The sequence below is a fragment of the Crocodylus siamensis genome, chromosome 12 (assembly GCF_052110815.1).
Source record: "Crocodylus siamensis isolate JL-2025a chromosome 12, ASM5211081v1, whole genome shotgun sequence".
NCBI classification, from domain to species: domain Eukaryota; kingdom Metazoa; phylum Chordata; order Crocodylia; family Crocodylidae; genus Crocodylus; species Crocodylus siamensis.
The window spans coordinates 42,712,309-42,730,041 of NC_143406.1; the positions used below are offsets into that span (position 1 = coordinate 42,712,309).

Below are 17,733 nucleotides of genomic sequence, written 5' to 3' on the forward strand. Positions count from 1 at the left end.
CATCTAAAAATACTGATGCCTGCAGTGAGAGACTGATCTCACTCAAGATCCCAGCCCCCCTCACACGCCCACCACAAACTCTACTGGCAGTGGCTTTCCCCTTCTATGGCCTCCAGTTCACTGGATAAAAGGTGATCATACCATCTCTTTAGAATTATAGCACCCAGATTTTTCATTCATTTAATCAGTTTGAGTCCATTTGGTCAACACTGTTAGCCACCACACATGCAGTGAAATCCTTAAAAGGCAAGTCAAAAAGCACTCTGGGGGGAAAAAAAAACCCCACACAAACCAAACCAAAAGGTTTTACCTTTGTAGCCATGCACCTTGTGCAATATGGTTTATTTCTACTGTACAAACAGATCCCAACAGCAAGCAGTAATGCTTTAACGTAACATCCCTGGCTCCTTCAAAATATATTTTTCCTCCCTATAATCCCTGAGGTCCTTCTAGAATAACATAGTATTTTTTTTTCCTTTTGCAGCTATACTTACTGTGTGGGGAAAAATGTTGTGCATCCTTTCCAGCATCTCCTTATACTCTGCCTTCTGTTTTTAATTAGCACATCTGTACTGTGCGAGAAGAACTCAGGAGACCAGGCACTGTCAGCAGTGCCTGGGAATGCCTCATGCACCCTCCTCAGGTTCACAGCTAAAAGCAACTACCATTTCTCCTTCTCCCCAGATGAATAGAAATATTCCAATAACTGAATCCAGCTCCCCTTGGCCATGCACCCTCTGGAAGGAAAAGAATCCAAAGTAGCTACCACATGCACTCTTATCAGAAAGCAAAAGGTTAGGACAGTGGTTTTCAACCTCTGGTTTGTGGACCTCTATAAATGTCCAAGGGGTCAGCAAAAGATGATTATGATCAGTCAAAACTATGTGAATACCCACACTTCCAATTCAAAGGAGTCTGCACCTCCATTCAAAGTCTTGTATGGGTCTGCAAATGAAAACAAAAACAAAAACAAAAAAACAAAACAAAACAAAACAAAAAGGTTGAGAGCCACTGGGTTAAGAGTCCAGGCAGCCCCTCCTCAACCCCCAAGTAATTATAAAAATGGCCTTTTTATGCAGACTAAGTCAGAGAAACCTGTAATAAAAGGTCACAGTTGCTAACGTTTTTAAACTTCAGGGCTCTCAGACTGTATAGCCCAGGGGAGACGTGAAAGAGCTCCACCCTTTCTTCTTCCTCTCTCAGGATCTAGCTATGGCAGAAGAGTAGGTGTCACCTGTCAGCCACAAAGCACCCTCAGCCTCTGCTCTGATCTTCAAAACACAGAAAGTGCAACATCTGTATTAAAAAGGAAAGTTGATTAAAAGCCTATTGCACCCAATACAAAAATTAGAGAGTCACACTGCATCAGACCTGCAGGAACAGACTGCCCTCTGCGACCCAACCACAAGTACTTTCAACTGTACACATTTCAGAAATATCCTCCCCCTACCCCACTGCCACTAGTGAAGGAGCAAAGCACCATTTCCCTAAAGGAGTCCTCACTGAGTCCTTGTAATTCTTGCCCATCAGCATCACTGGCATGCACAAAGGATGCAGCTGGAAAATGATCAAGAGAAGAGATTCCAAGAGCAGTGACACAGCCACGCTCCCCCATGGCATCCTGATCTGACATGCCATAGGCACCAGCACTCAGACCCCCAACAGCTGGATCAAGCCCAGCAGGGAAATGCCAACACCTTTTAGACAGCTGAATACAAAGACGCTTTCTGAAACTGTGACAAAACACACACCAGCCTTTGAATATAGAGCAGCAGAAGTAGCCAGACCCTGTGTAAGAGGCTCTCTAGAAAGCTGACTCTGCTGCTTTCATTCATGTGATCTCCCACCCCCCATCCAACTTGAACAATTACAGTTCAGTCTGAGGCTTCCAGAGACCAGGCAGAAATCGAAAACAGATTTCCACTGAAGCACAGCTTGAGTTTCACGGACTCCATTACTCTCGCTTCTCTCAGCATTTCCTGCCTGGAGTACTGTAATGCGTGGGGGGGCAGACAGGCAGTCTCCCACCCCATTCTTACTGCATCTGCCTGTAGGAGCAAAGCACACCCTCAAAGCAGCAAGATAAGAGTGGGCCATTTTCAAACAAAGGCAGCAAGTTTAGAGGAAATGAGGAAAGCAACGCAGGACTGATTGAGACCTGTAGAGATTCCAGAAGTACAAATTTGGTATAAATGCCTTAATAACAAGGGCTGTGAACAGACATAACTGCTTTAAAAAGGGGAGGCTGAGTTGCTGCTCAGTGGCAGGAGGCGTTAAGACACAAAGATTATGCCTGTATTTGCCTGTGGCAATGAGCACAGCAGAGTGGTTGCAAGTTTCACCCTGAATGAAACAAAGTTCCTCTTACAATGGCTTAGCCAGGTCTCGGTCTAGGTTAGAAAGGGAAGACCACTTTGCTACACTTGCATCAGAGGAACATGCAGATGCATCCTTAGTTTACACTGATAACATCTGATACCAATACAGCTATTACTCCAGACTGTGCTCAAGGTTGTCTCCACCCAGACCTGGACACAAGCATTATCAGCCCCTCTGTACTGGAAATAACTGCTCTTCTACACAGCAACCCCCTCCAGGATGCCATATCAGAGCACTGACATCGAACCAACTTGTGCCTACCAACATCACGTAATAACGTGCTAAGAAAGCTGGGGTAGGGAAAAGTACTTACAACCAAATAGGAAGAAGCCAGAGTGGTGGTCCCCAGCCTTACTGGCTCATAAGCAATATACTGAGCAAATAACTCACTGCAGTCCCTGTCATGCTCTTCTCTCCCTGTGAGCCTCAGAATTAACTTTCTAGTTTCCTGGGACTATGGACAACACTGGAAGGTTTTGCAGGCAGCATCCCCCAATTCACAGGTCATGGGTCGTTCAAAATAAAGCTTCAAGCAACAGTGGCATTCACAAGCTTACTCATCCATGTATACACATACAGCTGGGTACTTATTGCACCCAGCTAGTGAAATCAGCCCCCAGATACAGCATACTTGTGAGGCATCCAGAAAGGAAGAGGAGAGAGGAGTTGTCATTCATTTAATAGACACTAGAAACAAGCCCAAGGCAGATGGTGATGGGCACTACTATTTAGTAGTGCCATTGCCCGTCTGTTGGTTTGGCATTATTGCTGTCACTGATGGTAGTTCTTTCAGTCACACGCACATACACCCACCCCCCACTTTGGCCTTGTCTGAACAAATACTGCATTGTACACACCACCAAGCAAGTGCATAGCTGAATCTCTACTGTAAGGGTACATTTAACCAGTCAAGAGTAGCCAAATTTTTCCCTTTGGATTTTGCATGTTCTTTTGAAGTTTAAGCTTCAGCTTTCAATAGAAGGTTTGTTCAAAACCAGGCAGCATATATGAGCAGCAGCATTCTGCAGGCTGAAAAGAACATACCATAGACAATGCAAAGATATGCACAGATACTGATCCACCATGTTAAAACATTTCAAGTGTTGACTGAATTAAATATCCAAGCCCAGACTGTGGGATAAGGAGGCTTATATTAGAGACTTATACTGCTAAGCATGATTTAGTCAAATCAGTATGAAATCAAGTCCTTCATGCCTAGTGTTGGTGTCTCAAGGATCCTTTGAGAGTCCCACATAAGCCTGAAGTGTCCTCCCCCAACCTTACCAGCTTGGGAAACCTGCATCTTAGTCCCTAACCAGATCCCCAAACTGCTGCTGCTCTTCAGCTCCAGTTAAAAGCTCTTTTAACAGTCAGATCTGATCGAACTTATAATTACACCCACGTCTGGTCTCATCAATCCACAGAATCCATTACTGAATTCTGTGCTCAGCTCACTGAGAAGGCACTTCTATTACTAAGAAACTTAAAACTTTTTCACTAGCATGTTCAAAAATCAAACTTCTCAGAAAAATAAAACAAGCTAGAGGCTCCAACTTGGCTGGTTCGTTATTACTCACATCATATTTGCATCAGTGTCAGCAATACACAAAAGCCCCAACCAGGTATTAAAAAAAAGAAAAACCCATGACTTCACTGTAATGCATGTACATTATTTTTGGTGTACTGTCACCATATCCAAACGCTTATGGATGAGTAGTCAGGACTCATAGTAGAGGATGCTCTTTTAGTAGACCAACAAAATTTTTGCAAAAAAATAAAAAATCTTTAATTGCAAGCTTTTGGACACAAACACCCCTCATCAGGCATTGGAGAAAAGATTGTAAAAGTTCTCCTGGGTAGAAATGAAAGTTCATATTTCATAGATTTCACAGAAATTGGTTTGCAAAAATCTTGTTGGTTTAAGGAAAGATTTCATCTCTGCTACGAGTCCTGACTGCTTTTTCCTCTAGACTAACACTGCTACAACCTGAATATACAAGAGTAGAAATTAGTTTGTCCAGTCAAGGTTACTTGGCACCAATGTTGGACTGAAGCACAGCACACAGCCTCTTGTACTGCCTATCTTCTTCAGGAAGCCTGCCTTGCCCAGTTAAAGGAACTAGGTCAGGTCCTCAGAACATGAACTCTTGTCCTGTATTCTAGGCAGAAACAGCTCAAGAGTCTCTGCAAACACAAGGAGCACGTGACTTGGGATTCCCTGAAATGCAGGAAACAGAAACCAGCTAACCTGCTGTGTCACCAGCAGGAATGCCAAGATAAAAATGAAGCTAAATGATGGGTGCTGCAAGCCTCTCCACTAGAGGTTACAGGGACTCAAGCACCAAATACTTATAAAAGCTACATCTCTGGATTAACTCTTCTAGCAATGCTAACCACTACCACCTTCCTCAAAGCCCTGGCCCTACTGCATGAACACATCTGTAATAGATCATTTCCAGACATGCTCTGGAATTTGGAGATTACTCTACCACTTGTACCAACAGAGCTGGAGGTGAAGAAGCTGCAAGGTCATGGGCAGAAAGTTAGATACCCTAGCATTATTTGTCCAGTACAAGACAGAAGGCAATGGGAAACCACAGCTAGATGAGCCTGTATTGAGATCCAATCATGTCAGAGGTGCTCCCCCCCAGTAGTGGGAAACTAACGTGAAAGCTATGCAGCAAAAGGACAAGGAAAAAGAAAAAACAAAAATAAACTACACACAGGCATCAATGCCTAGTCACACCACCAATAAAAAAAATGAAAACAGCAAGAGATGCACTAACTCCCTGTTACTCTTTTGCTTGCTATCTATCTCAACAGCTTCATGGGGCAGGTCACAACTGAAAAGCCTACTAAAAAGAAGTCACCGGAAGATTAGTTTTAAGGTCGCAAAACGAACATCGCTGTCAATCAAATGATGAAATCTTTATGATTCAGAAAGGAGTCTGTCTCCAAAATGTATCAGGTTTTTGTGGGGCTCTCACCATTCTCAGTCCTAACTCCTCTCGCGCAGCTTAGCTTGTGCTGTAGAAGCATAACAAAGCATCAGCAGCCTGGCAGCCTCCTGGGAGAAGTAACCCCACAGGCACTTATCAGACACCAGCTCTGGTCACTGAACAGTGACAAATCAGGTCATTCTTGAGAATTTTGAAGAATTTAATTTATTAAACACTAAAGTCAATGGTGTGGTACAGGGATGCATTTCAATTCTCCCTTGAGATTTAAAAAAATAAAAGAGTTTGCTGCTGTTTCATTACAGTATCTAAAGGTGGGAAGAGCCAATGGCTCCTTCCCCACCCCCATTTTTGCTTTTCTGCAGTCTGTTTTCATTCATCATCCTCCAACAAAAAAGGTTAAAACTAAGGAACTAGTAGGATGGCAAATACCAAGCACGTGCCAGCTGATGATGGGGGAAGCCATTTTCATTCAATCCATTTAAACTGCTTTCTGCCATCACAAACAAAATGATGGATGAATACAATGGGATTTTACCAGCCCTCACCACCAATGCTGTTGAGGGCTAAAAAACAGCCTGCCCAACCTGCTGACAGGCCTCCAAACACACAGAGACAAGACAAAGGAAAACTTCACCTTCCTGAGATTTCCAGAATAAGAAGTGCTCACACACACACACACACACATTCAAGCCTTCTTTGGAGCTCCAAAAACTCAGATTGAGGGGCACCTGGTTCCTTCTGATTATCTTGGCAAGCAGCTTAACTGCTTTCATTGTGGAAAGGGCTGAAGAACTAGGAGTGGAAACTACAACTTCAATTTAATACTGGCAGAGCAACGGGAACAAAAGAACTGACAGGCATCCCGAGCTGGCAGTCTAAGTGCTGACTCTCAACCCCTCCATAGAAATTAGTGGTAAGACCAATCTTCTTCACCAAATGACTTAAGCAGATCTCAGAAAAGCCAACAGGATGATTAGCTTCTCTCCTCAGTTCACCACTCCCAGGTCTTTAGCTTCTCTTCCCCTCCCTTACTGCCTCAGATTATCCATTGCCAGGGGCAGAATGATGCACCGGTGCTACAAGGAGTGCTGTTCCGCCAGCTACATCACAACATGCCTGCTGGGGTAACGTACTTGGCACAACACCAATTCAGGGCCTCCCTTTTTGCACAGACACAGAAGAGGAAGGAACCATCCTTCAGAATAAGACAAACAAGAAATCAGAGGCACAGCAGGCAGGTACCTCTGCCCTTACCTCACTCCAAGATGATTAATCTGCTTTGGAAGTTCAGAAGGAAATCTATGCCCCAAGTTGTGCACGATACAAGACAAAGAGGCAAGAAACTAAATCATGTGTACAGCTCCTCAGTACACATTTCAAATCTAGGGATTAGTTAAAAGCAAAGCACTTGAATTCCCAGTCTTAATCTCCAGTGTCATGCCTAATGGGATATCACTATGGGGGAGAATCTCTCACTCAGAACGCAGAGGAGTCTACTTAAGAAATCATATAAGGATCTGCATGAAACCATGCTTTTTATATTGGGTCAAAATTAACATTTAAACAAAAGGGTTGCATAAGATGCAATTGAGGAGAAAACAATGCCCAGCCAAAGATTTAGGAAAGCGGGGGAAGGGACCCAGAAAAGTGACTACATTTCATTTAATTCTATTCAGAAGGTGATTTGCACCACACTGACACCAGAAATCTGGTTTTGAACCTAATATCCCAGACAAGAATTTAAAGTTGCCAAATGACTGAAGTGGTGAGCGAGAGGTCAGAAACATCCTGGTTTTGTCCCCCCCCCCCCCCCCCCCAACACTTTCTCAACAGGGAAACATGCAAAATTCTGGATCTTGCCACCACCAACTAGAAGAGATAATATGTCCATAGATAACGATCATGAACTTAACAACTACTTTCCAGCGAGGGTGGCCATCATAGAGGGCAGTCCGGTTGTCCTCTGTCGATACGAAACTGGACACCTTAGAGAAAAATAGAGGATATAAAAGCATCCGGTTTCATATTGACAGAGGACCGAGTAGCAGAAAACTGGAATGTCCTCCATAATGCCCACCCTATTTCCAGCATCTCTCCCACCTGCAAACACACACAAAACAGCCGCTATACAGGCATCAAATTCAGTTTCCTGAAAAGCTGCTTGCTTGCTGCAGTAACTCAAAGCACTTCAGATTTATGTGAATAAGTAAGAGTCTTCCCAAAACCCAGGTCTTTCAGCCCCCAACTTGCCTGCTTAAGGAATACATGCACACTTAGGGCTGCATAGCTGCTTGTGCCTAATCAGGACAACAAAACTTGTCAGCCAAAGGCACAAAGATCAAGGCAGAAATGGAATTAGGAGATTTGTAGAGGAACTGCCCATTTTCTGTTATTGTTTAAGACTTAACACAAACCAGAAGATGCAAGGCTGTAAAAGCCCAACAGCACCTCCAAAGCTTTGCAGCTTGAAAGCAGCAATGCAAAAATGCCATGGGCTGGTCATCAACTGATTAGTCTAACGCTTTTCGCTCTGGTTCTGTTATTCCTACTAAGCCCCAGCATGATATCTTCCAAACAGGCATATGCTCAATGAAGATCTCCTAAAACCAGAGCTCAGCAACCTTTGCAAGATGGTTGTACAACCTCCACACTAAAATGAATGGTAATCCCACCCTCTGCCTGGCTGCGATGGGCCTGTGCATTTACCATCCTCCAACTAAGTACCTATTTAGCCCTATGCCTACAGGGTGATCTGCCAAAATGATGCAATGAGTGACTGCTCTCCCGATTAGCTTCTAATCTACAGTCTGGATTTCCAGAAATGGACAGCTCTCTGGAGACTACTTGGAAAAGTAGCAGGGTAGCCTGCATCAGGGAAGTAGGAATCTGCAGACAGAAAGCTGGCATAAGCTCACCTTTTCCTGTCAGGGTACCAGATCCTGAGGTGGGACTTGCTGCAAACTTAACTGACTTCTCCAAGCTCCATTACTGTATCTGAATTGTTTTTCTTAAAAATAATTTGCATTTCTGGTTAAAATTTCCTGCTGGTACCCAACAGTGTCTTCCCTTCTCCCTCCACAACATGTTACCGTGACCCAGCTACAATACCAATTGGCTGACAAGAGGCAGAACAGCTGTTCACTGGGAGGCCAAGGGGTGTCGAGTTTTAGACCTTTAAAAGCAACTTCAGCTGTATAACAAAGGAAAAAAAATGGATTGCAAAGCCCTGAAGTTTCCCCAATGCTGTTTGACAATCAGTGCCTCATCAGGAGAGCTGAACCAGTTTTGGAAATGAGCCATTTCTCCTGGAAAGAAGAAACTTCAAGACGCCCCTTTTAAAGACAAAGATTACTCTCTGACTTCAAGCCAAGTGGCTGTGAACACGTCATCCAACTCCACAAATACACGTGTTTCCAATTTACGGAAACACTCTTGGGTTCCAGGACTGAAATGAGATACCAGTACAGTAGGGGATGCTCTAAAACAATGACTCCAATCCAAATTCTTTGGCAGTTCCATCTCCACTGTGCTTCTCCATCCAGGAAATGCTTCCAAAAGATGACAAATTGTTGTGCAGGGAAATGATCTTATGGAACCAGGGAGTACCTGACCGAAGCTCTCCCTTGCTAAACGTGCACCCACCTCTACCAGCAAACACATTAGACTGAAGCTCCAGTCAACTTCTAGTGCCTAGGTCTAGCTCTTCATCACCCAAAAGAAACAAGACTAAGCAGATCATTTGCCCAGATCATTCACACAGTTGAGAACAGCACTGACTTGGGGGTGTCCAGGAACTGTTGGGTGAAGTCACAGCAGGGACTGTCCTCCCCAGTGGGCAGGACTGCAGTAGATCCCAACTGTCACCATGGCAAGCAGCAGTGCAACTCTACCAGTTTTAGCAGTGGGAAGCCAGTATGCACCAACTATCATCAGCAAGCTGTCTAACCTCATTGTGTAGGCTTCCTTTGAACATGTTTGTTAAGGTGTCAGCAGTTACCCACAGCTCACTGATTCCAATCCCACTGTTGCCAACCAGTCTCTAATTTAGATAAGCCCTGCCACAGGGGCTGGATGGACCTCCAGACAGCTTTGATCTGAGCTAGTTTGGATTCACATGTGAAGCACAGTTCATTTTTATGCAGTCTGAGGTTAGGACGTGGCCATTTTGCAGGGATTCTGGGACAGAAGCTCTTGATCCCAGCAAAAAAAGGCAAGATTAAGATGCACAAGCAGATTTTTGCCAGTGACTATACAGGCTTGCTTATAGAACACCAAACATTTGGACACTGAAGAGCTTGAAACCATTAAATGTTAGCTTCCCTTTTGTTGCTAAGACAGACATCCAATGTCCAGCAACAGCTGCCATCCCACCAAGAGGGGCTGCACTGACAACAGCTGTATTGTGTTAAGAGGTCTCTGGGGATTACAGCTTGTCCTCCTGGCAGGTAACCGACATGCCTGCTCCAGGCTTCCAGCTCCCTCTGGGCCCTGCCAACTAACTGTGCTGTGCTACTCAAGTCACCTGGCCAGAGAGAGCCTTCACACTGCTCTATAGATTCATTTAAAGACAAGAGCAGATGCTCAGGAAAATCCTCATAGTCCTCGGAAACCAAATCCAAGGTTGAACTGAGAGTGTTGCTATGACCATTACCTAGATATTTTTGCTGGTATTTGGTATTTATTTTGGACTTGGTATTCCATCCACATTGTCAGAAACACCATAAATTCTGTTCCATTTTTACACTCGCCTTCACTCCAGCCTGTGACTCACTACACAGTAAAGAAGCCTTCACAAAACACTGCAGTATATGACTCAGATGAGAATACAGCTGAAACACCATCCTTATCAAGACATAAACCATATCCCAATGATTCACTTGGGGGGAGGAGGAGAAGTGGTCTGTGAAGAGATCCAAGAGCCATTTCTGAAGATGCAGCCTTTCCAAACACTTGGAAGCCAGGAACATGAAAGCCACATCCCTCTAGAGTGGTCCATGACGCTACGTATGCAACCCCCCCGCTCCAGAAGAGGGTCACCAAATTCTTACTTCATCCTAACCTCCTAGCAGACTCCCCATTATTATCTCCTTTCCTCATCATCATACACATTTGACCCTCTTATATGGATGCATACGATCTGCTGACTACTGGGAAGCTTTCCAGGACCACGGACTTTCGGCTGTAGAAGCAATAAGAGAGGGTTAAGCTAGTTTAAAGAGAGAAAATTAATACCTCCCCCCAGCAGCATTCTTCTCACGTCACTCTGCTTGAACCTGTGCCAAGCGACTGCACAGTGACAGAAGGTGGGAGGGGATGAAAAGCAAAGCCCCACCAATAGATCCTGATTTAGAGGCCTTCCATGGCCAGAGGGCGTAATGATGCATCCCGATCCAGCTGAGTCCATTTCAGACCCTGCCACGTTGTTGCCATAAGGACCCCTCAGCAAGCTCTCAGACAAAAGGAGGCTGCCCTAATGGCTTGGTGCACCATGGTCCCAGCTGTCTCCAGGCAAATAGGCCCAAAACAGTTCCTCCCCACCCCCCAGAGAAGGGATAGAGGACCGGATGCGGCACTTGCACGTGGCATTTAAAGTTGCTTCGTTTTGCCCGTAGTATTACAGGCCAGGCTGTCACCCTAGGTCCCACAAGACGCAAGGAAGATTCAGACTTCAAAGAACAAGCAAAGCAACTCGAAAGCCACATGGGCTCTGCACAGGTTTCAGGGGACATCACTTATCCGCTGCTCAAGCGCAATGAACGCTTGCTTGTCACTGCAATGAGAGCAACCGGAGACAAAATAACCTGTGCTATCAGCCAGCCTGCCTGCTACCAGGACCACATGTCTCCCACAAGACAAAGGACACAGCCATGCTAAGGGACCACACCAGGTCAGCAAACAGTTTCCCGGTGGAAACAGAAACACAAAATAGGTCAATGTTTATTCATCCGTTCTGAAGAAAATGGTAAGCACCGTCTTCCCCCAGCCCCCTTCTCCGATGGGAGTGGGGATCTTTCCCTGGCAGGATCCGGGAATATGCAGCTGCTGCCTCACGACCAGTTCAAGCTCCTGGCACACAGGCTGCAGCCCCCGGCACGAAACCTTCCCGAGACAAAGGTACACATCTCTCTGCCTCCATCACAAAGCCAAATGCAAGCGCTGCCCTGCCATGTCTAGCACTGCTCTCAGCCCCGGTCAGCGCGGCGCGAGATGCCACCCCAGCGGCTTAGATGCAAAAACTGCCTCCTTCGGCACTGACAAAGATGGATAAAACCGCCCGAGCGGAGAGACTCCACCTCCCGAGGAAACCCCGATGGCTCCTGCTCCCCCTTCGTTCCTCAAGGACTGCTCGTGTTTGGGACGACAGAAAAGAGGAGCCCGCGTCAGCGCCGAGGATGAATCAAGCCGTGGTCAACTACGGGGAGGAATCGAGGTGACAAGTCCTAGTCAACTACGGGGGGGATCATGACCGCACAAAGCAGAAGAACCGGGTGGGCAGCGATGCTGCTCCGGGCACCGGGGGCCTGTCCCGGCCACCACACGACAGCCCGCGGCGCTGCCCGCTCCCGGGGAGCATCGGCGTGACAACAGGAAGCCGCCGCCCGGCTCGGGCCTCGCGGGAGAGGCTGCCGGCGCCCGCAGCGGCTCCTCCTCGCCAGGGAGGCCTGGAGCACCGGTCTCACCTGCTGGTACTCGGCGTCCTCCGGGCGGAAGTCGGCGGCCGTGGGCTCCCAGCGCAGGCTGAAGTGCGGCAGGCGGTGCAGCAGGCTCACCCACCAGGGCGGCGAGTAGCTCACGCCCGCCATGCCCGGCCCCCGCGCCCCGCTTCACCGCCGCCCGCCGCCGCCCGCCATGCAGGGAGGAAGGGAGCCGCGTCCGCTGCGCCCCGGCGGCTTCATGGCCCGGCCCCGGCCCGCTAACACAGCCGCCGCCGCCGCCTCACAGCCTCTTTGTTCGCGGCGCCCCCACCTGGCCCCGCCCCGCCCGCTCATTGGCGCGGCGCGCCGCCTGGCTCCGCCCCCCGCGGTGTGATGAGCTTGCGCGGCCTCTGGGCCCCTCCCCCCGTCCAACAGCAGGTGTGGGAGCCCCGTCCGGCGCGGTGTCGGGGTCCCCAGGAGAACGCCCCCGCTGCGGTGGCGGTGCGTGGAGTCGCGCATGCGGGCTTTGGAAATGTCTGAAGGCCGTGGTGCGGTGGGGGATGTTTGCGGGGTGGGGGGCCGCGGATGGTTCTGGACTGACTCGCGGGTTGGGCTGGGAACAGGACAGATTTCGTGAAAAGCCTGCGGGCCGACCCCGGGCCGGGTTGGGCCCACGCGTGGGCCGAGCCAGCGCCGCTCGTTGGGCCTCGGGTGCTGGAGGCCGAGCACCGCCGGTGCAGGGGAGAAGAAGGGGGAGAGGGGGAGAGACACAGGAGGAAGAGGCACTTCGAGTAGACGAGCCCAGTGGTCGAAGCAGGCACCCATCTTCGACCTCAGGCACCCACCTCCCACCTGAATGCGGTTGCTCCCGGAGGTGGGTGGGTGTCTCGGCCCTGGTAGGGACCAGAATTGCCAGCCTGGTCCAAAGAAAGATGGGTCAAAACTGGTACATTTCCAGAAAAAGTCTGGGTTAAAAAAATAATCATTTTCTGATGGAAACCACTTGGACGCAAGTGCCCAGGCCATTCTGATCAGGACTGTGCTATTATTCCCCATTATTGGTTTCCCATTAGTCCATGTTACTCCAGTCATGGGAGCACCAGCCCCTTTTCACATCCCCACGCTACCCCCACTTGCATCATTACAACCTAGCTACGCTTCATCAGGTAACGACAACACGAGGCAGAACGGAGAGCAATCGGGCTGCCATGCAACATCAACCAGTGTCCCGTGCTATAATCACCGCATACCCCAAACCCACGCTGAAATTTTATTTCTTCCTCAACTCCGACAACAAAGAAAACCGAGGCAAACAAACAAAAAACAGCTCCCACTGTCTGTGTATGCTTCAAAACAGGAATATGTTCCCGTGCCTGTGAAGAGCATAGCTGGTGGAGAAGACTGAGACCGAATCTGGACCATGAGCTTAGACCAGTGCCGGATTATGACATGCTGAGTCCCTAAGCTATGTCCATCGTAAGAGGCCCCTGTGATAAAAATAATTTCATGAAAATCTGTTTGTGGATTAAGGTGAATTATTATTTCTGGACAAATTTGTGAACTCAGTATGAATAACCGGAGCCATATAGAAGTATATTTTTGTCATATTACAACAGAAATGCCCTTTTTCCCCCTTGTTTAGATTCCCCTCATATTGTGAGGCCCTATGCCTAAATCCAGCACTAGTTTAGACAACAGAAAGTCATGTCCTCCATAATACCTATTACCCCATTTCTGATTTGCTTGCCTAGAAGGGGTTCAAACCAAACTCGCATCGATGGTAACTTTCCTTGAAGCGCCCTGATTTTGTAAATTCTCACCCTTCATACCCACTCTTCCATCCTCCATTATAGAAAGACATGCATTAAACTCAGTGGGCTCGGACCCTCTATGGTTTCAGGTGACAATCACTACATAAATCAGTACATAGATGTATTAAACATATGCCTAAGTATTTTAGCAGTAACTGCCTGTTGAGCTGGGCAGAACAGAATGCATTATGCAACCATTCATACCTTATGACTTACCTAAGGCTATATGCTGATAAAATTGAAGGGTCCTTTCATTTTCTCTGACAATGCAGACCCTTCAGTATTTTCAGTCCCAAAAGTAAAAAGTTGAGGTCAAACCCTAGGGACATAGACTGCAGAACAAGTCAATACTCTTAAGTAGCTTCAGAACAGTACAAAAAACCCAGGAAGCATAACAAGCAGCCAGTGAGCAAGAACAATGGACATCACAAATTCACTGCTTGGCCTCGTTACAAAGATTTTATTGTTTTCTACAAAGATTAAAATATGTAAAAAACGTTCACTACTTTCCGTCACAAAGCAACATACCAGTAGAACTCAATTCTGGCCACAGATGGACACTGGGATTTATTATTACTGTGCGAGTTCTCCAACTTCTTTGCATGGACCACATTTTAGCTGAGACAGCACCTCGTAGGCCTCCTACTTCCCACTTCTAATCACATGGACCCCATACTCTTTGTGATTACATAACATCCCTGCAGTGGCGCACACATGAACAGCTTCTTGTATGAAACAGAAAGGAATGCGTTTTAAGTCTCATTTAATGCAATTTGGCAGCTGGGGAAAAATAAAATGGTCAGCACCACATGACCCACCAGTTTATAAAGGAACAACTGGCAAGCCTTCCACAGGCCATGGTTTGAGAACCAGTAGTCTAATTATATAATTTTAGGATTAGGGGCCATTATGACCTAAGTCAAGGCACATAATCTCTAAATGGCTCAGTTTCTCCATTTGCAAAAAACCAAAAAAAAACAAAAAAAGATAATACCCACTACTTCATCTTTCAAATGCTAATAAATGAACATGGATTGTGAATGCCTTATTTTGAGGGAGAGATTTTATCATCTTATTCAAAAGCCATTTAGCTTCACATTTTACCAATGCACTTTAGGATAAGGAAAGTGAACGGCTAAAATGGGTTATTTGAAATACAAGGACCAAATAGGTTTGTTTGTGCTAATGGTCTGGAATATAAAGATTTTAATTGCTTTCTATTGAGGAGATTTCCACATGGACATTACAGACAAAAACAGTTTCAAAGAATTCTCGTAATAATTGGCAGGCAGAGCTAAGACACATCAGAGGATTCAGGGCTAGGCACGCAGTTGCACTGCTAATTGTAAGTGACTACAAAGATGTAAGACAGACTGTAGATCTGTTGTAAGGAAAGCTCCATTTTTATTTTTCTGAGCAAGGATTGCAGAACTGTGGCTAAAGTGCTTTCCTTTTGTGTGTTTGTTTTAAATGTATTGGTCTTGTTCCATTTAATCTGAGTGCCAGCAAGGATAAGGAAGAAATTACCCACAGTTCTGATTCACATGATCTAAGATCTTTCACTGTCAGGTCAACAAGCTGTAATGGGCAACCCAGGGGGGAGGAACTGGCTGACCTCATTCAGGGCTAGAGATGTCTTTGCACAGGACACCAATGGCAGGGAGTTTATGTCCTAAAGCAATTCTGAGAGTAGAGTCTGTCTTATAGATGTTCTTTCTGCAACAGGCACATGAATAGAAAATAAAAATAAAAAACAATTTCACCTTCTGCCTCTTCTGGTACTCCCACTGTACTCCACACTGGTGAGACCCCAGCTGGAGTACTGTGTCCAGTTCTGGGCACTGCACTTCAGCAAGGACATGGAAAAACTTGAGAGAGTCCAGAGAAGAGCCACCTGCAAGATCTGGGACTTGCAAGACAAGCCGTACGAGGAGAGGCCAAGGGACCTGGGCCTCTCCAGCCTACAGAAGAGAAGGCTACATCAAAGGAGTGCATCAAAGGCGTGGTGAATATCAGGTCACCCCTGGGGAAGACCAGGAGCAATGGATACAAACTCCTGGAAGGTCACTTCAGGCTCAATTTCAGGAAAAACTCCTTCACAGTCAGGGTGTCCAGACTGGGGAATAAACTCCCTCCAGAAGTGGTGCAGTCACCTACCCTGGCAATCTTCAAAAGGAGACTGGACGGTCCCCTCGCTGGGGTCACTCGACCCCAGTTGTCTTTTCCTGCCTAGTGCAAGGGGCTGCACCCGATGATCTACAAGGTCCCTTGCAGCCCCTTACAATCTATGAATCAATCTATGAATCTACTGGGCTTTCAGACCAAGTACCTTTGTCAGCAAAAAGCTGAACAGAGTGTGGAAGTAGCAGCAGTGAGCATACAAAACACCACAGAGACGTCCTTTGACAGCACAGATGGAATCAGTCCAAACTCTTTCAAGCCACTTCACAAATCAAATGCTGAAAACTATTAAATAAGAGTTGAAATGATAGAGTATCAACATAGCAGCTTGGGTACCTCAAATGGGTACACGGGCAGGGAACTACAGGGACTATGCCTCACTTACATTTATTGGTTAGAGAGAGAACTGAGCCCAAAACATTTTGGAGAGAGCTTGGTTGAAGGCAAAAAAAAGCCCTGCTGCTTTAAAGTCACCTTACAGAAGTAATAACAGGCATATGGGACAATAGATTATCCAACACCCTAAGAAGGATAAATCCAGCGTAGTGGTTAATGCAAGGCATTTTGTCCATGATAGGGGAGTTTCAGTACATTATGCTGCTTAAGAGGGGCAGGACTCTCATCTCTCAGATGTTTTGCCTCTTTTATATTACGTCGGTGATTTTTGATGAAGCCAGTCAGGTATCAAGCCCCAACAGATTACATTTTAGTGGCTTTCTCCATGTAAAAGGCACTTCCTTCATCCTCACCAAAATGAACCCACTGCTATGGTGTACTAAGAAATAGAAGATGTGGTAATTCATCCTTGCAGAGAAAAGAAAGAGTTTCACAAGCAACTGGAGCAAACTGCAAATGTTTTTTTTTCTCTATAGTAATCCTGCTGACAAATATTCTTATTAGAATTTACTCATATTTCATAATTCACTGGACAAAAACCGCAAATAAAAAGCAGCAGCTTTTCAAAATGAAGGCGCTTGGAGCGATTGAAGGCCAATTTAAACCTTCAAAACAGCACAGAGGAACCACCTCAGCCCTGAAGAAACATGTCTACTATATGTAAAATCACTTCTTTTTTCATAGGATTCCCCATCCTGAGTTCAGGCAGTCATACTGCTCATACATGGCAATTCTCACAGGTTTTGCTAAAGCAGCCCTTTATGTAATGAGTAATTGCACTCCCCTGGATACTGCTATTCTCTGAGTTGGAATTATTCCGATTTTATTATGCTATGCAGCCCCCGCACACTCACTGTCTTTTCAGATCTTGCATGTGGGATTAAATATTTCAACCAGATTAAAAAAAAAAAGAACCATAATGTTGTGCAGTGACTGAAGCCAGCCTCCTCAAGGCTAGGGTTAAGCTACGGGAAGTCAGAGAGAGGTCAAGATAACAAATGTGCTTCAGCAGCATTTTTGCAGCCCCACTCTATTCCCCTTAGCATATGCTAAGGCAGCCACCTTTTAGTTATGCAAAACTGAGCTGTGGTTGGTTTTATCCTGCCACAAACTCTACTCGTGTGTCATGCCACAGTCATCACGTCAGCTGAAACAGCCTGTGCCCGTTGTAGGGGCCGGGTATCTCTGTGGCTTCCACTCATTTAGCTTCCCCTGCATTTTTCTGTTAAGAGGAGACACTGGCATTAGCTGCCCTGTAAAACCTCAAAGAGGACTCCTGAGTGTGAAAGGCAATATGCATTTTTCAGTTACAATACCAGGAGTTGGGATTTAACCTGTAAAAAAACCCCAAAAACCAATGCCTGAGTTAAT

The 17,733-nt window shown here is 46.3% G+C and overlaps 1 protein-coding gene across 3 annotated transcripts in view; it reads right to left on the reverse strand.

Annotated features, from left to right (window-relative positions):
* The window catches only part of TTYH3 (tweety family member 3), a 99,336-nt gene extending 87,052 nt beyond the window's left edge, over positions 1 to 12,284 (reverse strand). For all 3 annotated transcript variants that reach the window (XR_016438626.1, XM_090023184.1, XM_090023183.1), the window contains exon 1: positions 12,020 to 12,284. Coding sequence is in view for 2 of the 3 variants with exons in the window: in XM_090023184.1 (XP_089879310.1) it covers positions 12,020 to 12,142 (123 nt within the window). In the remaining variant the exon portion in view is untranslated. The remainder of the gene's footprint in view (positions 1 to 12,019) is intronic.
* Between the last annotated feature and the right edge of the window lie 5,449 nt (positions 12,285 to 17,733).